The 24,990-nt window shown below is 48.1% G+C and overlaps 1 protein-coding gene across 1 annotated transcript in view; it reads left to right on the top strand.

Annotated features, from left to right (window-relative positions):
• rnf121 (ring finger protein 121) overlaps positions 1 to 15,763 on the top strand; it is a 122,392-nt gene extending 106,629 nt beyond the window's left edge. Inside the window, exons 7-9 of the mRNA XM_072477492.1 lie at positions 108 to 241; positions 3,865 to 3,966; positions 13,675 to 15,763. Of these exons, the coding sequence (XP_072333593.1) occupies positions 108 to 241; positions 3,865 to 3,966; positions 13,675 to 13,795 (357 nt within the window). The 3' untranslated portion in view covers positions 13,796 to 15,763. The remainder of the gene's footprint in view (positions 1 to 107; positions 242 to 3,864; positions 3,967 to 13,674) is intronic.
• The last annotated feature ends 9,227 nt before the right edge of the window (positions 15,764 to 24,990 follow it).

The following is a 24,990-nucleotide window of genomic DNA, read 5'->3' as shown; positions in this document are numbered from 1 at the left end:
AAATTGTAATCATTGTTAAAACGTCGGAATAAGTTTATTTTTCGAAAGGCACTCCTGCCAATTTAGCTGTTGTGGTTGGTTTCTGAAGTGTTTGTTGTGTGTTGCAGTACTACAGTGCATCTGGAATGCCAACCAAACACCTCTCCAATGAGATCTGTGCAGTCTGCGGACAAAAGATCTTTGTGGACGTCAATGAGGAAGGCATCATAGAAAATACATACATGCTGACCTGTAATCACGTGTATCCTTCACAGAGTGAGAGCTACCACAAGGAGCAAAACCTGACACTTGGAAAAAACTATGAATTTTCCTTTCCGTGGGTATCACAGCTTTGCTGAAAGATGCAACACAGCCCAGAAATACAAAATGGGCTGGGGTCAGTGCACGGCAAGATGGGCCAGTGGACAGCTGTCTCTGGCTACTGGTCCCAGGACAAGAATCCATATAATGATGCCTGCTCCTGGGAGGAAAGAAGAGTAATTCATGGCCTCAGCGCTCCCAGCCCGCGCTGTACGCCCCGCCCTTCCAGCCCGCGCTGCGTGCCACACCCTTCCAGCCCACGTTGCGCTTCCGGCCCACGCTGCGCACCCCGCCCTTCCGGCCCACGCTGCGTTTCCGGCCCGCGCTGTGTGCCCCGCCCTTCCGGCCATTGCTGCGTGTCCCGGCCATCGCTGCGCCCCCCCCAAAGCCATCGCTGCATGCCTCGGCCCGGCTGGGCGCCCCACCCCCCTCTGTCAAAATCCGTGCTGTCATCCTCTGTTTATGATGAACGCTGTTGATAGAAACAATTTCCTCCTGTGTATGTGTGTGTGTGTGGGGGGGGGGGGGGTTGTCCAGAACAAGGGAGCACAATGTTAAAATGAGAGCCAGGCCATTCCGGGTGGGTGACAGGAAGCACTTCCTCACGCAAAGGGGAGTGGGAATCTGGGACCCTCTCCTCCAAAAAGATGTTTGGAAACGCAGATCGATAGTTTTGGAGTCGTTCATGGGAGTTGGGCGTCACTGGCTGGGCCAGGGATTATTACCCTCATTACCTTTGAGAAGGTGGTTTTTGAGCTGCTGCACTCCATGTGGTGTACGTACATTCACGGTGCTGTTAGGGAGGGAGTGAACATGTTGCAGATCCAAGGAGGGCTGCATGGTGGCACAGAGGGGCTGGCTTAGCACAGGGCTAAAGAGCTGGCTTTTAAAGCAGACCAAGGCAGGCCAGCAGCACGGTTCCATTCCTGGCTTGGGTCACAGTCTGTGTGGAGTCTGCACGTTCTCCCAGTGTCTGCGTGGGTTTCCTGCCACAGTCTAAAGATGTGCAGGTTAGGTGAATTGGCCATGATAAATTGCCCTTTGTTCAAAAAGGTTGGGTTGGTTGGGGTTACGGGGATAGGGTGGAGGGCTTAAGGGGGGTGCGCTTTCCAAGGGCCGATGCAAACTCTATGGGGCCGAATGGCCTCCTTCTGCACTGTAGAGTCTATGAAATAGAGTTGGATCTGTTGGATGGTAGAACAGGTTCAGGTGACTAAATGGCCTGCACCCACACCTATGCCCACAACGCCGGCTCCTTCTGACCGGTTTTAACTGGATTCCTATCGGGAGTTGGAATCCTGACGGATTGTGAGTTTATTTCCCTCTCCTGCCCATTTCTTCCAAATATCCAGAAACTGATGCACATTGCAGTTCCTCCTGGGCAGAGTGTGACAAGGAATCCCGAGCTGATTTTGAACCCCGTGCTTTCCTGTGCTGTTTAGGACTGTGGCCTGCGTCTTATCTGCCACTTGCGTATCGAGGATAAGATTGAACATCAATGTCCAGCTTCCTCTTGCGAAAATATGTGCAGCCAAATTTGGCTACTTTGCATGAAAACTTCCACAAATACTCTGTTTTTGTGTCTCTGTTGTTCTGCTTTTGAGGTTCATATATAATGTCATGTTTTGGTTTGTTTTTCTGCACATGAGAATATTTGGGAAGATGTGCCAGAAATCCCCATTGATCTCTCCCCCCCCCCCCCCCCCCCCCCCCCTGCCTCGAGTCCCTGGTGGTTGCCCAGAAGAGCTTAATTATTTTGTTTCTTTGCTATTAATAGTGTGTTTCCAGTCCACATCACCTGCTGTCATCCATATTCGGTCAGGGTTTGAAACCCGGCAGGAAGATTACTGTCACATCCCCTTCCCCATTCTCTTTCTCTCACACCCTCTTTCTATCCTTTCTGTTCCTCTACTCTTGGGGGAAACCCCCACCACCCGATATTCTTACTATGTCCCTTCTCCAATGCCCATGTGACTGCCCCCCCCCCCCCCCCACACACACACACACACACACACACACACACACACACACTTACTCTCATGTACGCTGTTGGCAGGAAAGTGGCTTCCAATGGTAAAATATAAAACACAAGTACAAGATCAATTCTGAACTTGTGCACATTCACCACATTAAAGCTCCCCTACACTGTCCCCATCAACCACTCCCAGGACAGGTACAGCACGGGATTAGATACAGAGTAAAACTCCCTCTACACTGTCCCCATCAACCACTCCCAGCACAGGGTACAGCACCGGATTAGATACAGAGTAAAACTCCCTCTACACTGTCCCCATCAAACACTCCCAGGACAGGTACAGCACGGGGTTAGATACAGAGTAAAGCTCCCTCTGCACTGTCCCCATCAAACACTCCCAGGACAGGTACAGCACGGGGTTAGATACAGAGTAAAACTCCCTCTACACTGTCCCCATCAAACACTCCCAGGACAGGTACAGCACGGGGTTAGATACAGAGTAAAGCTCCCTCTACACTGTTCCCATCAAACACTCCCAGCACAGGTACAGCACGGGGTTAGATACAGAGTAAAGCTCCCTCTACACTGTCCCCATCAAACACTCCCAGGACAGGTCCAGCACGGGGTTAGATACAGAGTAAAGCTCCCTCTACACTGTCCCCCTCAAACACTCCCTGGACAGGTACAGCACGGGGTTAGATAGAGAGTAAAACTCCCTCTAAGCTGTCCCCTTAAACACTCCCAGGACAGGTACAGCATGGGGTTAGATACAGAGTAAAGCCCCCTCTACACTGTCCCCCTCAAACACTCCCAGGGCAGGTACAGCATGGGGTTAGATACAGAGTGAAGCTCCCTCTACATTGTCCCCGTCAAACACACCCAGGCCTGGTACAGCAGGCGGTTAGATACAGAGTAAAGCTCCCACTACACTGTCCCCATCAAATACTGTCCCCATCAAATACTCCTGCCATCACCGGTTGCTTCACAGGACCATTTATCAAACAAAATCTGACACTTGAGACATGAAGGAGATACTGTAACAGGTAACCAAAGGTTTTATTAGAATGGTAGTTTTCAAGGAACATAGTAAAGGAGGAGAGAGGGATGTGGGGCTTAGAACATCGGCAGCTGAAAGCACAGCTGTCAACTGTCTAGCAGTTCAGGGATGCTGAAGAAGCCAAATTTGCTGCGTGCAGGGATTACGGAGGGATGGTACTGCTATGGGAGGTGAATTTGCTGCGTGCAGAGATTGCGGAGGGATGGTACTGCTATGGGAGGTGAATTTGCTGCGTGCAGAGATTGCGGAGGGATGGTACTGCTATGGGAGGTGAATTTGCTGCGTGCAGAGATTGCGGAGGGATGGTACTGCTCTGGGAGGTGAAAGAGTTGGGGCAGGCACAGCCATGGAGGGATTTGAAGATTTTAATGAAATGGGCTGCAATTACACTCCCGCAGACACGATGGGCCGAGTAGCCGAATTTTGATGCTGATTCTTATTGCCTAACTGATTGAGATTCCCATTTAATCCATTGTTCCAGGTTCACTCACCAGGAGGGTGTGTTGCATTTTCCTTAACTACTGTTCTTCAGGTTCCATGAATTCTGCATTCGAGGTTGGTGCATCGTTGGAAAGAAACAGACCTGTCCATACTGTAAAGAGAAGGTGGATCTAAAGAGGATGTTCAGTAACCCGTATCCTTTTCCTTGCTGCAAGGACAGAAAGAGAATGTTCACAGCCAGTTCTTTCCTGTTTCTTGGACAAATTACTTTTTTTTTTTAGTTTTCCTTCAGTTCCCCAAGAAATGAATCTCGTGAGATTTGAATGCAGAGTAAAGCTCCCTCTACACTGTCCCCAGTCAGAACTCCCGAGGAGGTACAGCACGGGGCTAGATACAGAGTAAAGATCCCTCTACACTGTCCCCATCAAACACTCCCAGGACAGGTACAGCACGGGGTTAGATACAGAGTAAAGCTCCCTCTACACTGTCCCCATCAAACACTCCCAGGACAGGTACAGCACAGGGTTAGATACAGAGTAAAGCTCCCTCTACACTGTCCCCATCAAACACTCCCAGGACAGGTACAGCACGGGGTTAGATAGAGAGTAAAGCTCCCACTACACTGTCCCCATCAAACACTCCCAGGACAGGTACAGCACAGGGTTAGATACAGAGTAAAGCTCCTTCTACACTGTCCCCATCAAACACTCCCAGGACAGGTACAGCACGGGGTTAGATAGTAAAGCTCCCTCTACACTGTCCCCATCAAATGCTCCCAGGACAGGTACAGCACGGGGTTAGGTACAGCATGGGGTTAGATACAGAGTAAAGCTCCCTCTACACTGCCTCCACCAGACACTCCTAGGACAGGTACAGCACGGGGTTAGATAGACAGTGAAGCTCCCTCTACACTGTCGTCATCAAACAACTCGGGGTTAGATATGTGACTTTATGCCATTTCGAAGGTTGGGGATTCTGGCTGAATGATGGTGCTGACAATTTGAGTGAAAAAGGTTGATAGAAATGAGAAAGCATTTTTTAATTGATCATATCCCACCTGTCTGTACCTCCGTATATCCCTGAGTCTGAATATTAAAGCAGTTTGCTTCAGTGACCTTCCATAGTGTACAGAACTGTTCTTCGTGGGATCAGAGTGGGAAAAGAATCTGCCTCATTATTTCAGTTTTGCTGATAAATCGATTTGTTAGGCAGTATCATGTGGCTGAATCAGCCTGGTCAGTCCCCAGTATTACCTGGAACAGTTCTGTTAGCTCATTGCTGTGCTGCCCAGTGAAATTATGTTCCTGCTGAAGCATAATAATGGGCAGCCCCTTTTGTTGGAAATGAATCTCGAGTGTTTAGAAAGAGCAAGAGTTTCCAGTCTGGTGTAGGAGGAGAATGCAAAAATGTAAATGATGTGTTTTTGATGTATTTGAGGTTGGGGTTATTTTAGTCTCCAAGCTGACAGGAAACCGGTACTTTTGGCACATTGTCAAAGCTGGCAGGTTGTTGAAGCCAAAAAGTAGATATTTGTGTGTTGAATAGGGATAACCGAGAGACTCCAAATGAAATGAAATGATAATGGTAGGAAAATGCATTGGGTCCCGTGCGTTAGTAAAGGAAGAACTTGCATTTATAGAGCATCTTTCACATCCCCAATGTCCCAAAGTGCTTTTCAGCGATTGAAGTCGCTTGTGTTAACTATTGTAACATCGTAAACACAGGAGCGCATTTACTCATCGGAAGCTCTCGCAAACAGCAATGTTAGGGTGGGGGGGAACGGTGATGTCATTGGAGGTCCAGGCTTGTGCCCTGAGGACATGGCTTCAAATCCCACCCTGGCAGCTGGTGAAATTTAAATTCCATAAATCTGGAATATAAATCTAGTCTCAGTGACGGCGACCATGAAACTATCATCGATCGTTGTAAAAACCCATCTGATTCACTAATGTCCTTTAGGGAAGGAAATCTGCCATCCTGACCCGGTCTGGCCTACATGTGACTCCAGACCCACAGCAATGGGGTTGACTCATTTTTTTATTTTTATTTTTAAAGTATTTTTATTCAAATTTTTAACATTTGAAAAATATTACAACACAAAAATAGACTCCCCACCCCACCCTAACAGTTGATGGTAACTAGTTCTCCAAAATGCAGAATAAACAAACCCCATCTCTTGTAGAACCTCTCATTCGCTCCCCTAAAGGCAAATTTCATCTTCTCTAAATACAGGAACTCCATTAGATCCTCCAGTCACACCAAGGCAGAGGGTGGAGAAGCTGAACTCTAACCCAACAAAGCGCTCTTGTGGGCGATTGGCGAAGCGAAGGCCAAAACATCTGCCTCCGCTGCCGCCTAAAACTCTGGCAGTTCTGACACCCCGAATATGGCCCTCAGGGGCCTGATCTCCAAGCCCACATGGAAGATCGTTGACATGGTGCTGAAAAACAACCTCCAAAATTTCTCTAACTTCGGGCAGGACCAGAATATGTGTACATAATCAGCTGGGCCTCTCCCTCGACCCCCTCAAACAACCAACTCGTGCTCGACTTCATTGGATGTACCCTGTAAACTATCTTTAGCTGTATCAACCCAGCCTTGCACACGAGCTTGTGGCAATCACCCTCCGCAGCACCTCTCCCCACAATCCCTCCTCGAGTGCCATCCCCAGCTCCTCCTCCCACTTGATCTTAACCCCCTCCAGAGACACCTTATCCTCCTCTAAAATCCTCCCATAAATTACCAAGACAACCTGACCCTCCAACCCCATCACTGACAACACCTCCTCCAGTCACGTGGAGGAAGGTGCTCCCGGAAAGGTCGGAAAGACCTTTTCCGCAAAGTCCCGCACCTGCATGCACCTAAAACCCTCCCCACACACAAACCCAAACTTCACCCCAAACTTTCAAACCACCCTTTCAAAAAAAAAAAAGTCCTTCACCTCCATCACCCCTCTTTCCTCCCATCCCCAAATCCTCGCACCCATCCTCCCAGGCTCAAACCCATGGTTCCCTTGGATCGGCATCAACCTCGACCCTGCCCCTAACCTAAAGTGTTGCTGAAATTGCCTCCATATTTTCAGCTTGGCCACAACCACATAACTCCCTGAATATCTACCTGGGCTAAACGGAAGTGGTGCCATTGACAATGCCCGAACCCCTGACAAGAACCTGCCTCCATCCTCACCCACAGAGCCTCAGTCTCCCTATTCCAATCTCACACCTTCTTCATTTGTCACCCCCCCCCCTCTCTGAAGTACCTGCCCAGACAAATTACAAAACCACCCCTTAAAGAACAACTCCAACAAAAAGACCGGCAGGCACTGAAATAAAAATAAAAACCATGGCGAAATATTAATCTTCACTGCCTGCACCCGACCGGCCAACAACAGAGGAAGACTATCTCACCTCAAATTACTGCGGATGCTGGAATCTGAACCCCCCCCCCCCACCCCTGGACAATTTCAGCAGGTCTGACCGCATCTGTGGAGAGAGAATGTTTCAAATCTGGACGACTCTTTGTCAAAGCCCACCTCTGTAGATCTGTCTTAACCCGACCTACCAGACTCGTAAAGTTCAATTTACGAAGCTGGGCCCTGACCCCTTCTCCATGGCCGAGTCCACCCAGTGTGGTGCATGGTCCAAAATAACGATCGCAGAATACTCTGTCTTCCTCGCCCCAGCTAACAGCGCCTTCCCCATCTCAACAAAAAAAAAAAACAACCCTCGAATACACATTGTGCACTGGTGGGAAAAAAACAAATACTCCCTATCTCACAGGTGCAAAAACCTCCACCAGCCAACCCCTCCCATCTCTTTCATAAATGCGGCCAACGTTTGGTGATGATGACCATGAAACTATCATCGATTGTTGTAAAAACCCATCTGGTTCACAAGTGTCCTGCAGGGAAGGAAATCTGCCGTCCTTACCCGGTCTGGCCTACACGTGACTCCAGACCCACAGCAAAGTGGTTGACTCTTAACTGTCCCCTGAAATAGCCGAGTGTGAGACAAATGCTGGCCCAGCCAGCAACACCAGAATATAAAAAGTGAAATTTCTAAAGTCTTGGGGAATGGAACTAATTCAATAGTTGTTTCAAAGTACCATCAAATTGTCTCCCGTGCTGCATGATTCTGTAGTCCTACACAATACAAATACAGATTAATCTCCAAAAACGCCATCAAATCTGCCTGGGCTCGCTCCTTTCCCACAACACATCTCTGAGGAGAGGCCAGCAAAAATAAAAACACCCACAACCAATTTTGGGGACATTGATGAAAAATACCTCTCCAACCTCAAAACATTGTTGGGGAAACTCCAGATCTGTTGATTATTAACGCAAAATCTTCCTCCATATTCTCATTCCCAAACATGTGGTCCTGGCTGTTCCATGTAACCGACAGTTCCTCTTCGGTGGTTTAGACATGCAGCTTTGCAGCACGAGGGTTATTGCACTTTGAGGACCAAGCTGTGAGATGGATTGAAATTAATTCTCCAGATGCCATGGTGAGATTTGAGTCCAGATCAGTTGCCCCGTGCTGTGGATTACTAGTCTAGTTGTATGACCATTATGCTACCATTCTCTGGTATGGGGCTGGTTTTGCACAGTGGGCTAAATAGCTGGCTTGTAAAATGGACCAAGGTCAGCAGCGTGGGTTCAATTCCCGTACCAGCCTCCCTGAACAGGTGCCAGAATGTGGCAACTAGGGGCTTTTCACAGTAACTTCATTTGAAGCCTACTTGTGACAATAAGCGATATATATATATATTTTTAATTGTCTCCTGCCATCATCTCTGCAACGTGCCATAAGTAATACTTCACCAGGAGATAATTCATAGATTATCATAGAATTTGCAGTGCAGAAGGAGGCCATTTGGCCCATCGAGTCTGCACCGGCTCTTGGAAAGAGCACCCTACTCAAGGTCAACACCTCCACCCTATCCCCATAACCCTGTAACCCCACCCAACACTAAGGGCAATTTATCATGGCCAATCCACCTAACCTGCACATCTTTGGACTCCGCACAGACAGTGACCGAAGCCGGATTCGAACCTGGGACCCTGGAGCTGTGAAGCAATTGTGCTATCCACAATGCTACCGTGCTGCCAATTACTTGTATAGAATCCCTACAATACAGAAGGAGGCCATTCAGCCCGTCAAGTCTGCAAAGACCTCTCTGAAAGATCACTCCTCCACAACCCCACCCAACCATGGACACTAAGAGGCAATTTAGCATGGCCAATCCACCTAACCTGCACGTCTTTAGACTGTGGGAGGAAACCGGAGCACCCGGAGGAAACCCACGCAGACACGGGGAGAACGTGCAAACTCCACACAGTCACCCGAGGCCGGAATTGAAGCCGGGTCCCTGGCACTGAGGCAGCAGTGCTAACCACCGTGCTGCCCATTACTAAATACTAATCAGCTTGCCAGGCGCTAACACTCTGGAGATCTTAAAATTCACTGTAAAGACCCAGAACCCATCAATGTCCAGCCTTACAAAATCCGCCCTGCCTTTTCTAAGTAGTTGTACAATTTATCCTCCCCTCTTCCTCTGCCCCTATATTAAAGATAAACACTTCCACCGACCCTAGAATCATGGTATTGTTCAGAGAGTTGGAGGGGGCTGTTCATTCCATTGTGCCTCTGCCGGCTCTTTTAAACAGCAGCAATCCGTTTAGTTCCCCTCCTCTTTCCCCGTATCCCATGTGATTTTTCCAATTCCTTTTCAAAGCTGCTAATGAATCCGGGAGTGGTCTCTCTCTAAAAACCACCCCACCCTCCTCAAACTTGTTTCAAGACAAATGCCAGCTCCCATGTACACCCAGATATCGGGGGCTGGTTTAGCACAGGGCTGAATCGCTGGCTTTGAAAGCAGACCAAGGCAGGCCAGCAGCACGGTTCAATTCCCGTACCAGCCTCCCCGAACAGGTGCCAGAATGTGGCGACTAGGGGCTTTCATTAACTTCATTTGAAGCCTACTTGTGGCAATAAGCGATTTTCATTTCATTTTCATTTTTCAGATATTAGAGAGTCCCCAGCCCTGTCCTTGGGGCTTTACGGGGCAGTTGGCGGCCGAGAAAGGAAATCTTGGTGTTCAGAGCCCCAGGCTTTTTATTCAGCTGTTGTACTGGAGATTGTGCCAACCAGTTATCTAGTGAAGTCGGTCATGTATCAATTACTGCAAAACCTTCTCATAAACCACTTGTCGCTTCAGTGTTATCTAGTCATAGAGAATACGCATTAGTTGCTTTGAGAATTATTTTAACGAAGCAGTTTCATTTAGGTTACTAATAAGTTGGAAGAATCCCGGATCAGGGCTGAAAACGGCGACTATTATTTCCCCTTTGCAGGCTGGTTTCTGGAAGTCACCGAGGAAGTCACGGAGGCATCAGTGACGTGTGGGTTATGAGTACAGCCTGAGTAATGCGCAACATGAATTTGGAGGAGGTTAATCCCCACACACACGCACGTACAGAGTTCCTGATTACTGTGAAAGTGTCAGTCAGAGGAATAGGACTTCCGCGGGAAGGAAGATTGATTGCTGCAGCAGCCAAATTAGGGAAGACCGGAGAATTGGCTGCATCTGCTTTTAGTCAGGGTAGCGGTATGTCGAATGGCAGAATGCTGTCATTATTTATTTTCACTAAATTGCAGCAAGTTGGGGCGAAATATTCCATAGTGCCAAAACTTCAGTCACAGGCCACTGTTTACATAGAGTTTTTAACATAGGGAGCGCTTAGAAAGAACTATCCAACTACCTCCAGCTGTTTCCCCTTAGACCTACAAGGTTTCTTTATTCCTTTTAAATATTTATCCAATTCTCTTTGGAAAGTTAACTGTTGAAACACAGATCATCTAAAGGGCAGCACGGTGGCGCAGTGGTTAGCACTGCTGCCTCATGACGCCGAGGTCCCAGGTTCGATCCCAGCTCTAGAGTGTACATTCTCCCCGTGTTTGCGTGGGTTTCGCCCCCACAACCCAAAGATGCGCAGGGTAGGTGGATTGGCCACGCTAAATTGCCCTTAATTGGAAACAATGAATTGGGTACTCTAAATGTATTTACTTTTTAAAAATCTATGATCATTTGTTTGGTTCATTAATTCACGGGATGTGGGCGTCGCTGGTTAGGCCAGCATTTATTGCCCATCCCTAATTGCCCTTTAGAAGGTGGTGGTGAGATGCCTCCTGAAACCTCTGCAGTCCCTGTGGTGTAGGTTCTCCCACAGTGCTGTTAGGGAGGGAGTTCCAGGATGTTGCCGCAGGGACAGTGAAGTAATGCCAATATATTTCCAAGTCAGGATGGTGAGTGACTTGGAGGGGAACCTCCAGGTGGTGGGGTTCCCAGGTATCTGCTGCTCTTGTCCTTCTAGATGTTGGTGGTTGTGGGTTTGGAAGGTGCTGCCTAAGGAACCTTGGTGAGTTCCTGCGGTGCATCATGTAGATGGTACACCCGGCTGCCACTGTGCATCAGTGACAGAGGGAATGAATGTTTGTGGAAGGGGGAAGCAATCAAGCGGGGCTGCTTTGTCCTGGATGATGTTGAGCTTCTTGAGTGTTGTTGGAGCTGCGCTCATCCAGGCAAGTGGAGAGCATTCCATCACACTCCTGACTTGTGCCTTGTAGATGGTGGACAGACTTTGGGGAGTCAGGAGGTGAGTTACTCACTGCAGGATTCCCAGCCTCTGATTTGCTGTTGTAGCCACAGTATTTATATTGCTAGTCTAGTTCAGTTTCTGGTCAATGGTAACCCCCAGGATGTTGATTGTGGGGGATTCAGCGATGGTAATGCCATTGAATGTCAAGGGGCGATGGTTAGATCCTCTCCTGTTGGAGGTGGTCATTGTCAGCCCCAGGCCTGGATATTATCCTGGATGATAAATTGTGGGTGGATCAGGCTTGATGACCCAATGGTTGGTCCTATTTCTTGTGTACTTATGAATCTACTTCCACCACCATTTTCAGCCAGTGCATTCAGCCAGAGCAGCTCTCTACCCAAGGTAATTCTCTTCCTTTTCCCTCTGCTTTTGTCAATTATCTTAAATCTGTGTCGTCTGGAAAGAGGTTCTCTGTCCTGATTTTGAACATCTCTATTAAACTTCCCTTCAACCGTCTCTGCTATGAGGAAAGCCAACCCGATCAACTCTGGTCTCTCTGTGTAACTACAGTCCTTCATCACTGGTACCACTTCAGTAAATCTCCACCGCACCCTCTCCATTGCCTTGACCCCTCCTAAAATGTGCAGCGCAGATTTGAACACAATACAATCGCTGACAATCAAACGCTGACATCCAGAATTACGGGTTACAGCACAAGAGGCTAATTCACCCTTTGCGTCTGTGTACATTCTCGTTTTTGTTGAAATATTTTTATTCAGGACATTTTCATTTTATATACAAACGTCCATCCTTCTACATTTTCCACTATAAACACCCCCATCACCATACCACCCACATGCCCCGCTTTAAAACTATAATATAAAACAGAACAATCCCCACCCTGCTGTACTTGGCGATTCCGGAGCCCCTCATGCTAACGAGATCCTCCTCCGGGCTATCAGGGAGGTAAAGGCCAACACGTCAGCCTCCCTCCCCTCCTGCACTCCTGGATCTTCCAAATATCGCCTCTCACAGACTCGGGGCCACCTTCACCCCCAAGATCTCCGACATTGTCCCTGAAAAGGATTCCCAAAACCCCACCAATTTCGGACAACACCAGAACATGTATGTGGTTCGCAACCCCTTTAAACACCGCTCGCATCTGCCTTCCACCTTTGGGGAAAACCCACTCATACGCCGACTTTGTCATATGTGCTCTGACCACCACTTTAAATTGAATTAAACGCAATCTCATGAGGTCGGGTTTATCCTACGCAAGGCCTCACTCCAAACCCCCGCCCCCCCCCCCCGCCTCAAATGCACCACCCAACTCCGCCCACTTCCTCTTTATCTCGTCCATCGAGGCCCTCACCCTCTCCATCAACTGCCCATTGCTATCAGAGATCATGCCCACTCCCACCTCGTCCTCAGAGACTATCTTTTCCAGCAATGAAAGGGGCGGTAACTGCGAAAGCGTGGCCAGCTCCTTCCTCACAAAATTCCTAAATCTTCAAATACTGGAACCCGTTCCCCCTCGGCAGTTGAAAGAGCAGAAATTGGTTTGGTTTGTGTCAGGGGATAAGGTCATCAATTCTGCCAACACTCCTTTTGCCACCATTAACGTTCTTCATCCCTTAATAGCACCATTAACAATTCCTTTGTCTTGTGTCCAGACCTGACCTATTCCTGGTCTTCAATTCTGCCCCACCTCCTCCGCCTCCTTTCCAACTATGTAATTCTGCACATTCCTACTTTCTTCAGTTGTGTCGAAGGGTCATTTAGATCTGAAAGGTTAACCCTTTCCTCAAATGCTGCCCCACCGGCATTTTCTGCTTTTATTTCAGATTTGCAGCATCTGCAGTATTTTGGTTTTATTAGAGGTGGTCATCAAGATCTATTAATTTCAATGATAATCAATCCGCCTGCTCTGGACTGGGGCCTGCGTGACTCAATGATTTACCAATGTTGTCTTTATTTCTTTAGCATGAGGAAGAGGTTCTTTAACCAGCATTTAATGAACCACATGGTGTGTGTTTTGTTTCTATGGAAAAAGTAACTCGGCCACCTGCGCAAACTGCTGGGTGGAGGTTGGAACTTGTGTCAGATGCTTTTGTGTCTAAATACAGAGCACATCAAAACAGAGTGGGTGTCACAAGCTGTTGGCTTGCATGGCCCACAGAGCACAGCACTGTAAACATGTCACTGTGTCCTGTGCAGATTCAGGAAGTTGGTTGGTGTGTTCCCCTTTTTCTCTGTTTGCCTGTTTCAGAATTGCAATTTCTTTAACGGTTCCTTTTCAAGCTGGGAGCGACCTCATGTCATGTACGGCCAACTGCTGGATTGGCTACGTTACTTGGTTGCTTGGCAACCTGTGATCATCGGACTGGTCCAAGGCATCAACTACAGTCTGGGACTTGAATAGCATCCCCCCCCCCCCCCCTCTCCCCCGTTTCTTTTTTTCCTCTTCGCCCGCCCCCTTTTCTTCACCCCGTCTTCCCCCCCCTTTCTGAAAACCCTCCCCCAAACTCCAATTCCGTGGAATGCAGCAACCAGGATGTTTCATTGAACTCAGTTGGATCCCTGCATCCTCCAAAGAAGTGAGTTGAGAGAAGGAAGCCTCCACTTGGACCAATGCAGAATTGAGCTTGTTGACATCTGGACTAACTATTTTCTTCAGTTTAATTTTCCTCTCCTCCCGCCAAAAGAGTGAATATTCATATTAGACCTGTTCTCATTCCTGTCTCCCCCATCGTGGACCGGCATTGACTAATCCTATTCCTACACAACAGGCTCAAGGGGCAGAATGGTCGCCTCCTGTTCCCACCTAACTGGCTCGGAGGCTGAATGCCCGGCTCTTCCTTTGCGGGTTACCCTGAAAGCCTTGGAAGCGCAGGTCCGAGGAGTGTTTTGTTTCTCGTCTCTGAAGACCCAACCTGGCTAATAGTCCTGAAAATCTGCATTTCTCTGATATAAATGATTCTTGGTTACTCACTGTGTGTAGGACCAGGGTTATCAACAAGTGAGTTAGAGAGAGCTAGGGCCAATCTGAGTGCAACTTAACATTTGTAAATGAACAGTCAATAGTATATTTTCTGGAGGGGGGAGACCAGGTTTAGATATGTGGGGTAGCATATTGAAGCAGCCATTACAGGAACTGGGGTGTAATATGGGGTAGCCATTACAGGAACTGGGGCTGTAATAGGGTTTGGACTTGGAGTCCGATCAAATAAAATTCCTGGTTTCTCTGACCAAGTTTATTGGGGAATGAAGTACATTCAGTTCTGGAACTGAGGAATTTCACCAAAGGGTGTGCACCATTCAGCGGACATTGGTTTATGTTGGGCTAAAATATTGCCTTAAAAGGGTGAACAAGAGAGAATCTGTCAAAGATGGGAGTTAGAACTGAAGTGGAGGAGGGGTTGAGACCAGTAGACAAAATTCAAAGAGGAATAGGTTGAAATCCATCCTTTTTATACTAGATATATATTTAAAAAGCCCTATTTTTACACTCTGATTTTTTTATATTGGATTGTATGGGGGGTGAGTCAGCAATGCATTGGCTTCATTGCAAGCTCAGCCCCTCCCCTACCCCAGAATCACTCCACCAATGTAGAAATGGCCAGTTAATGTATTTGACCACATTTTGTGGTCTTGTGTGTGAAGGCTTGATAAATAGATGTGTATGTCAGCTGGTGTGCCCTCCTGTCCTTTCCAAAGTTGTTGATTTTACAGATGTGAAAATAATGCAGTTTGTGCCTTCTTGCAAGGAATGAGGCAGGTATCCTCAATGGGATGTGCTCTGCAGCGTGGTGCCAACCCAGATGGGTAAAGGAAGGGCCGGTCTCCCCGGAATGGAGTTGACCTCGGCCGCAGTGAATGTTGGTTCACTTGGCCGTTGGGTGGGTGAAAGAAGCCACGGTACCGGCTCCTGATCCCTGTCAGTTACCAGCTCCCTGCAGCCTCATCCTCCTCATCGGAAAGTGGGCGTGTTGATCTTGGGTGGATGGGGGAGAGACGGAACTGGAGGAGGAAAAGAAGACCGAGAAGTCACTGCTCGTGGCCTGGCAAGAGAGGATTCACTCATTGGCAGCTATCACTGAGATCACCGTCTGACCCTATCCACTGATTGGTGATTGGAACTATGTCTGGTCTGTCAGCTGGTCATTTATTGGCTAGGGTTCAGTTGGCATTGCCAACAACGATTGGCTAGTGGGAAAAAAAATTATTTCAGTCAAAATTGAAATGTTTGCTCGTCTCCTGCAACCCTGCTGCATCAAGAATCTGGTTTGGTCAGTATTGTCACCTCTGAAACATACTGCCATTTCTCTGGTGTTCTGGATCTGTAAAAATAAACTGGTGCAATCCATATCAATAAACAGTGTACATGTTGCATGCTGACTGGGCTGTCGAGTCAACACCCCTCAAAAAGGCAGTAAAATTTCATGAAAGGAAAAGATCGGTAAATGTTTGTCAACCTCTCAAAGAGCAGAGGAGTTCATGTTTCAGATTGGGATATTTTGTCAGATTGGACAGTGAACAAGGAAGGAGGGTGGACAAGAGTAAGGCAGTGGATGTAATATATCTGGATTTTCAAAAGGCCTTCGATAGACGAGTGAATAAGGTTGGAGAATGGCGAGTTGGGGGCTTCAAGACAGTAGAGGATAGTTATCCAAAGTGGTAGAAGGTGGGAAGTGATGTTCCATAAGGATCCGTGCTGGAACCAATGCTGTTCACAATTTCCCTCATGGTTTGGATTTTGGGATCAGCAATGTAGTTTCTAAATTTACGGATGACGCCAAATTGAGGGGAGGACATAGTACAGAAAAGGCCTGCAGCAAATTACCTGTGACATTTAATAAAACTTACAGAATGGGCAAAACATTGGCGAATGAAGTTCAACACAGACAAATGAGATAACACATTTTGGTAGAAACAATAGGGAGGTCACTTATTACTTGAAAGGTGCACATCTGGGAGATCCCAGAGAACAAGTACACGGGCAGCACGGTAGCACACATGGCTAGCACTGTGGCTTGACAGCGCCAGGTTCGATTCTCCGCTGGGTCATTGTATGTGCGGAATCTGCACGTTCTCCCAGTGTCTGCGTGGGTTTCCTCCCACAGTCCAAAAACGCGCAGGTTAGGTGGATTGGCCACACTAAATGAAAATGAAATGAAATTCGCTTATTGTCACAAGTAGGCTTCAAATGAAGTTACTGTGAAAAGCCCCTAGTCGCCACATTCCAGCGCCTGTTCGGGGAGGCTGGTACGGGAATTGAACCGTTCTGCTGGCCTGCCCGGGTCTGATTTAAAACCCAGCTATTTAGCCCAGTGTGCTAAACCCAGCCCCTTAGTATCCAATTAAATTGCCCTTAGTGTCCAAAAAAAAGGTTAGGCGGGGTTATGGGGATAGGGTGGAAGTGAGGGCTTAAGTGGGTTTGTGCAGACTCAATGGGCCGAATGGCCACCTTCTGTACAATGTTCTATGTTTTACACCAATGATTAAATGTGCCACATTCGCAAGGGCATTTAGAAAAGAAACAATCAATAGGCTTTATTTCTAAAAGATAAAATTGAAAAGAGGGGAAGCTCAGCCTGAATCAAACGGTTATACCATATTTCGAGTACTATATGCAGTTATACCATATTATAAAATGGCCATAAGGCTTTGGCGAAGCTGCAGAGAAGATTTGCCTTTGTGGGTTTACATATGATTAAAAGATTGATGGTCCGAGTCTCTTTTATCTTGAAAAACGACTTGAGGGGTGACCTGATGGAGGTCTTTAGTGGGGGGGGGGATTGTGGGCCTGGGTAGGGTGCTCTTTCAGGTGCAGACTCAAACACAAACCAAATGGCCTCCTGCAGTGTCGGGATTCTATGATGCTGGCTGGGCTGAATGGCCTGTCTGTACCATATATCCCATGTAGAATCATAGAAAAATTGTGACACAGAAAGAGGCCAATCAGCTCATTGTGTCCAGGCAGGTTCCAGCACTTAAGGTGCAGATGCAGGTACCTTTTAAATGAGATGGGCAGCAGTGAATTTCAGGTACCCACCATCTGGGTGAAGAAGGTCTTGCCATTATGTCCCCTCTAATCCTACCAATCCCCTTAAATATGTGCCCCTTGCTAATTGACTCTCAGCGAGGGGGGAACAAGTCTTTCCTGTCCATCTGGACCCCTCATAATTTTGTATACCAGAATCAAGTCACTCCTCTGCCTCCCCTGTTCTAAGGAAAACAGACAATCCAATTTCTCCTTAAAGATGCAATTTTCCAGCCGTGACAACATTCGTGTAAATAAATCTCTGCACTCTCCAGAGAAATTCTTCCTGTAAAGTGACCAGAACTGTACACTTTTTTTAAAAAAATTTAAGAGTATCCAATTTTTTTCCAATTAAGGAGCAATTTAGCATAGCCAATCCACCTACCCTGCACATCTTTTTGGGTTGTGGGGTTGTGTACCCACGTAGATTTGGATTTGTTTATTGTCACGTGTACCGAGGTACAGTAAAAAGTATTTTTCTGCAAGCAGCTCAAACAGATCATTACGTACATGAAAAGAAAATATGTAATAGGGCAACACAAGGTACACAATGTAAATACATAGACAGCGGCATCAGGTGAAGCATACAGGAGTGTAGTATTAATCAGGTCAGTCCATAAGAGGGTCATTTAGGAGTCTGGTAACAGCGGGGAAGAAGCTGTTTTTGAGTCTGTTTATCCGTGTTCTCAGACTTTTGTATCTCCTGCCCGTTGGAAGAAATTGGAAGAGTGAGTAAGCCGGGTGGGAGGGGCCTTTGATTATGTCAAGGGTAGAATGTGCAAACTCCACACGGACGGGCCCGGGATTGAACCCAGGTTCGCGACACCGTGAGGCAGCAGTGCTAACCACTACTCCACCGTGCTGCCCCGACTCCAGCTGTGGTCTAGCCAGTGTTTTCTCCATTCCAGCATGACATTCCTGCTTTTGTATTCAATACCTCCCAATAATAATATTTATTATTGTCACAAGTAGGCTTTCATTAACACTGCAATGAAGTTACTGTGAAAAGCCCCTAGTCGCCACATTCCGGTGCCTGTTCGGGTACACTGAGGGAGAATTCAGAATGTCCAATTTACCTAACAGCACGTCTTTTGGGACTTGTGGGAGGAAACCGGAGCACCCGGAGGAAACCCACGCAGACTCGGGGAGAACGTGCATACTGCACAGACAGTGACCCAAGCCGGGAATTGAACCCAGGTCCCTGGTGCTGTGAAGCAACAGTGCTAACCACTGTGCTACCATGCAAATATAGGAAAGCATTCCTTATGCCCTCATTACCACCCGATCTACCTGTCCTGCCACCTTCAGGGACCTGTGAGCATGCACCCCAAGGTCTCTCACTTCCTCAACCCCTCTCAATATCCTTCTGTTTATTGAGTATTCCTTCGCTGCGATTGCCCTCCCAAAATACATGACCTCATTTCTAATGTAACCCTATTTTGTAGAAGCGTAGTGGACAGCAGGCAGTGGCACAGTATATGCACCCACGTGATTAATCCAGTGGACGCAATGGGAATGTGACTAAAGGTCAAGTTGCAGGAATAGCTTTTGAGGAAGTGAGAAGAATTAACAAGCAGGAAACAAAGGGCATGAAGTTAAGTGAAAGGCAAATTGGCACCCTAAACACAGGAGCAGGCAGCTAGCTAAGTCTTCTCCCTGCTGCCCTCAATTTGGTAGCATAGTGGGGGCTAGAAATCCAAATACCTGAACTAATGATCAGAAGACTATTTCAAAACCTACCAGTGGAGCTGGGCGAATTTAAATTCAGTCATTTCAATAATTCTGGAATTAAACAGCTAATCTCAGTAATGTGACTATAAACTACTGGATTGTTGTAAAAAAAAAGTTTCACTCCCTGGAGGGCATCAGTGAATCATCTATTATAGCTTGTCCAGCATTATAAAAACCTCACTGTCACGACAATACCTCTCCAATTCACCCGAGGAAGGAGCAGTGCTCCGAAAGCTAGTGATTCGAAACAAACCTGTTGGACTTTAACCTGGTGTTGTAAGATTTCTTACTGTGCCCACCCCAGTCCAACGCCAGCAACTCCACATCATGACAATATTGTGGTTACCGTTTTGGCTCCTGGCCTGGAGGAGAAGAGCATTTGTGTGGTTGCATGGTCCCTTTAAGGGGCAGGTTGCATGGACCACGTGACCGGCTTGGACCCTGGGCAGTCTGAAGGATTAAGCCTTGTTGTCTCGTGTTCTGTGCCTGTTACTTGACTGCCTTTGCTTTTCATCAATAAACCCCTTTGTTAACCACTGGAAGCCTTCAATCTCAAGCCACCACAGTTTGAAGACAATTTTTGGAAAGAAGTACATTTTGACGAGCTTCTTGCATCAAGATAGAAAGGAGAAAAAGCTCACAAATACATAAATCACAGAGGAAGGGCAATCGACCCATCAAGTCTCTACTAGCTCTTTGAAAGATTAGACCCATTTTTGCCATGCTGCCATTACCCCATCAGCTGGGGGATTCCTCCTGTTCAAGCATCCAATTCCCTTCTGAAAATTACCGTTACATTTGCTTCCATGGCCCTGTGCTGCTGGGATGGCCTTCACCTGAAGTGGGAATAGTGTCCTGGCAAATAGTATATCTCGGGCTGTGACAAAGATATTCAACTAAATAGTGGGGTTGTGAGGGGAAGATTCACATGCGGGTAGATTTGGAAAGTCAAAGAGAAAGGACCGTGGGAAGCACGGTAGCACAGTGGTTAGCACAGTTGCTTCACAACTCCAAGTCCCAGGTTTGAGAATTCAAAGGAAGGTTCGACAGAAGGGGAAATGTGGGAGTCCTCGCCCTCCCAAACCTCCAGTCCTACCTTTGGGCAGCCACTGCAGGAAGAGTACGGGGATGGGTCAAGGAACCGGGCGCAGAGTGGGTGAGGATGGAGGAGAGTTCCTGTGCAGGGAGGTCTCTCCAAGCACTGGTCACAACAGCTCTCCCATCCGCTCCCCCAGCCAGATACTCAAATAGCCCAATGGTAGTAGCCACGCTCTGGACGTGTTACCAAATGGGGCAGCACTTTGGTCTAACCAAAATGTCCATCATGGCCCCCGTCTACAACAACCATAGGTTCACCCCCACAACAATGGACGCCATCTTCAAATGGTGGAGACAGGATGAGGGGACTCTGACGGTTGGGGACATGGACAAAGACGATAGAGGTGGCAACCCTGGGGGAACTCACGGGAAAGTTCCAGGCCCCGAGAGGGAACAACCTCAGATATATTCAACTGAAAAGCCTCCTCTGCAAAGAAACGCGACGTACCCTCCGATACCAGTGGCTGGACGCAGGTGCCCTGGGGCAGGGGCGAGGGGGAGTGGAGGTGCTGTGTGGACTTGTACGGAGACTTTTGGAGGAGGTACGCTGCCCCCTGGAAGAGACAAGGAAAAAATGGGAGGTGGAACTAGGCCTAGAGATAGGGGGAGGACTCTGGAAGTGCTAAACAGGATGCACCTAACCAGAACTTGTTCACCAACTTGTTCCAAGATCTGTTTGTAGCCAGCAACCAATTAAGTAGGAGTGAGGGAGACACACGAGACTAGCCAAGGGACAGAGAGGAGAAAGAAATGAAGGGGGGGGGGGGGGGGGAGGAAGCGCGTCTTTCGGGACTTTTGGGAGGAAACCAGAGCAAGCGGAGGAAACCCACGCAGACACGCGGAGAACGTGCAGACTCCGCACAGTCAGTGATCCAAGCCGGGAATCAAACCCGGGACCCTAGAGCTGTGAAGCAATAGGGTTAACCACTGTTCCACCATGCTGCCCATGACAAAAGCTACAGAGGGCTGACTCGCAGGCAATCGAACACCCGAACTAAACTGTACCTGAGTGCCTTGGCCATGTTGCAAAATATCAAATATGTAAGAAATGTGCGTCTGTTAAAGGGGGGGGGGGGGTCACACCCCAGCTGTTGTCTGGATGATCTTCAGGTTGTGAATACATGTGTAGGTTTAGCGTTGTTTTGTAAATTGTTGGATACAAAATATAAAAACCCAATAAAAATATTTTTAAAACAAGTATGAATCAGTACAGTTGTGAAAAATGATCTTAGTTTGAAAGATCAAACTGTTGAATCAGTTTGGGAGGTAGGAAATAAGTCACTGGTGCAAATAGTTTATAGGCCCCCAAACAGTAGTTAGTTTGTAAGACAGAGAATAAATCAAGAAATAATGGGTGTTTGTAAGAAAGATATTGTAGAAAATTTTAATCTTCAGATAGATTGGATAAATCAAATTGGCAAAGGGGCCCTGGTGGACGAGTTTGAGTGTATTTGGGGCAGAATTTTAGAACAATGCGTTCTAAATTATTTTTTCCAATTAAGGGGCAATTTAGTATGGCCAAGCCACCTATTCTGCACATCTTTTGGGGGCGAAACCCACGCAGACACGGGGAGAATGTGCAAACTCCACACGGACAGTGACCCAGGACCGGGATTCGAACCCGGGTCCTCAGCGCCGTAGGCAACAATGCTAACCACTGTGCCACCGTGCTGCCCTATGGAAGTTATTTTGAAAGAATTTATAGCAGGGCACTTGGGTAAGTTCAAGGTAATCAGGCAGAGTCAACATGGTTTTGTGAAAGAGAAATCATGTTTAACCAAGGGTTCCTTGAGGACATGTTGTGGATAAAGGGGAACCGGGGTTTTCCTCAAATTCCCCTTAAACCTCCCATCCCACACCTTGAACTTGTGTCCCCTCGTGACTGACCCTTCAACTAAGGGGAACAGCTGCTCCCTATCCACCCTGTCCATGCCCTTCATAATCTTGTCCACCTCGATCGGGTCGCCCCTCAGTCTTCTCTGCTCCAGAGAAAACAACCCAAGCCTCTCCAATCTCTCTTCATAACTTAAATGTTCCATCCCAGGCAACATCCTGATGAATCTCCCCTGCACCCCCTCCAGTGCAATCACATCCTTCCTATAATGCGGCGACCAGAATTGCACACAGTACTCCAGCTGTGGCCTCACCAAAGTTCTATACAGCTCCAACATGACTCCCTGCCTCGATTGATAAAGGCAAGTGTCCCATATGCCTTTTCCACCAGCCTATTTTTTATAAATAAATATATTTTATTGAACATTTTTCGATCACAATTTTTTCCCCTTACACATCAAATATAACAAAAAAGAAAATTTAACAGTGAACAAATGGCTAATCAACATGGTAAACTAATCATTTAACATAAACTAAAACTTTCCACCCCCCCCCCCCCCCCTCCTCCCTGGGTTGCTGCTGCTGGTCATCTGTCTTCCCTCTAACGTTCCCCTAGGTAGTCGAGAAATGGCTGCCACCGCCTGGTGAACCCTTGAGCCGATCCTCTCAGCGCAAACTTTATCTGCTCCAGTTTAATGAACCCCGCCGTATCGTTTACCCAGGCCTCCAGTCCGGGGGGTTTCGCCTCCTTCCACATGAGTAGGATCCTGCGCCGGGCTACTAGGGACGCAAAGGCCACAACGTCGGCCTCTTTCGCCTCCTGCACTCCCGGCTCATCTGCAACTCCAAATAGAGCTAACCCCCAGCCTGGTTTGACCCGGGCCTTCACCACCCGCGAAATCACTCCCGTCACTCCCTTCCAATACCCCTCCAGTGCCGGGCACAACCAAAATATATGTGTGTGGTTTGCCGGGCTTCCGCCGCACCTCCTACACTTGTCCTCCACTCCAAAATACCTGCTCAATCTTGCCCCCGTTATGTGTGCTCTATGTAGCACCTTGAATTGAATCAGGCTAAGCCTGGCGCACGAGGAAGAGGAATTTACCCTGCTTTGGGCATCAGCCCACATACCCTCCTCTATCTCCTCCCCTAGCTCTTCTTCCCACTTTCCTTTTAACTTGCCCACCAGCTCCTCCCCCTCTTCCCTCATCTCTCTGTATATCTCTGACACCTTGCCCTCCCCGACCCACACCCCCGAAAGCACTCTGTCCTGGATCCCCTGCGCCGGGAGCAGCGGAAATTCCCTCACCTGTTGTCTCGCGAACGCCCTGACCTGCATATATCTAAGGAAGTTTCCCCGGGGCAACTTATACTTTTCCTCCAATGCTCCCAAGCTCGCAAACGTCCCATCTATAAATAAATCTCCCACCCTCCTAATTCCCAACTGGTGCCAGCTCTGAAATCCTCCATCCATTCTTCCTGGGGCAAACCTGTGGTTGTTCCTGATTGGGGACTCCACCAGGGCTCCCCGCGCACCTCTCTGTCGCCTCCATTGTCCCCAAATATTCAATGTTGCTGCCACCACTGGGTTCGTGGTAAACTTTTTTGGTGAGAGCGGTAGCGGCGCCGTCACCAGCGCCTCTAGGCTCGTCCCTTTACAGGACTTTCTCTCCAGTCTTTTCCATGCCGCTCCCTCTCCCTCCATCATCCATTTACGAATCATCGCCACATTGGCGGCCCAATAGTAGTCGCCCAAATTCGGTAGCGCCAGTCCCCCTCTATCTCTGCTACGTTGTAGGAACCCCCTCCTTACCCTCGGGACTTTACCTGCCCACACGAAGCTCGTGATGCTCCTGTCTATTTTTTTAAAAAAGGTCTTCGTGATTAGTATAGGGAGACATTGAAATAGAAATAAGAACCTCGGGAGGACCATCATCTTAATTGCTTGCACCCTACCCGCCAGCGATAGAGGCTGCATGTCCCACCTCTTGAAGTCCTCCTCCATTTGTTCTACCAATCGTGTCAGATTAAGTCTGTGTAAGGTTCCCCAGCTCCTAGCGATCTGAATCCCCAGGTATCGGAAGTTTCTTTCCACTTTCCTCAGAGGCAAGCCTTCTATCTCTCGACTCTGGTCCCCTGGATGTATCACAAATAGTTCACTCTTCCCCATGTTAAGCCTATATCCCGAGAAATCTCCGAACTCCCTCAATATCTGCATGACCTCAGTCATCCCCCCCACTGGGTCCGTCACATACAACAGTAGGTCATCTGCGTATAGTGACACTCGGTGTTCTTCTCCCCCTCTAATCACCCCTCTCCATTTCCTGGAGTCTCTCAACGCCATGGCCAGAGGTTCAATTGCCAACGCGAACAACAATGGAGACAGCGGGCATCCCTGTTTTGTTCCCCTATATAGTCGGAAATACTCCGATCTTTGCCGACTCGTGACCTCACTTGCCGTTGGGGCCCCATAAAGGAGTTTGACCCAGCTAATAAACCCATTCCCGAACCCAAACCTCCTTAGCACCTCCCATAAGTACTCCCACTCCACCCTATCAAATGCCTTCTCTGCATCCATTGCCGCCACTATCTCTGCCTCCCCCTCCACTGGGGGCATCATTATCACCCCTAATAGTCGTCGCACGTTGACATTCAGTTGTCTCCCCTTTACGAACCCTGTCTGGTCTTCGTGCACCACCCCCGGGACACAGTCCTCTATCCTCGATGCCAGTACCTTTGCCAGCAATTTGGCGTCCACATTCAATAATGAAAAGGGTCTATAGGACCCGCACTGCAACGGATCTTTCTCCCGCTTCAGAATTAGCGATATCGTCGCCTCCGACATTGTCGGGGGTAAAGTCCCTCCTTCCCTGGCCTCATTAAACGTCCTCACCAACAGGGGGGCCAACAAG

Source organism: Scyliorhinus torazame, chromosome 15 (genome assembly GCF_047496885.1).
Source record: "Scyliorhinus torazame isolate Kashiwa2021f chromosome 15, sScyTor2.1, whole genome shotgun sequence".
Taxonomy (NCBI): Eukaryota; Metazoa; Chordata; class Chondrichthyes; order Carcharhiniformes; family Scyliorhinidae; genus Scyliorhinus; species Scyliorhinus torazame.
Note: the sequence above shows the minus strand (reverse complement) of the source record. Positions and strands in the feature narration are given on the sequence as shown.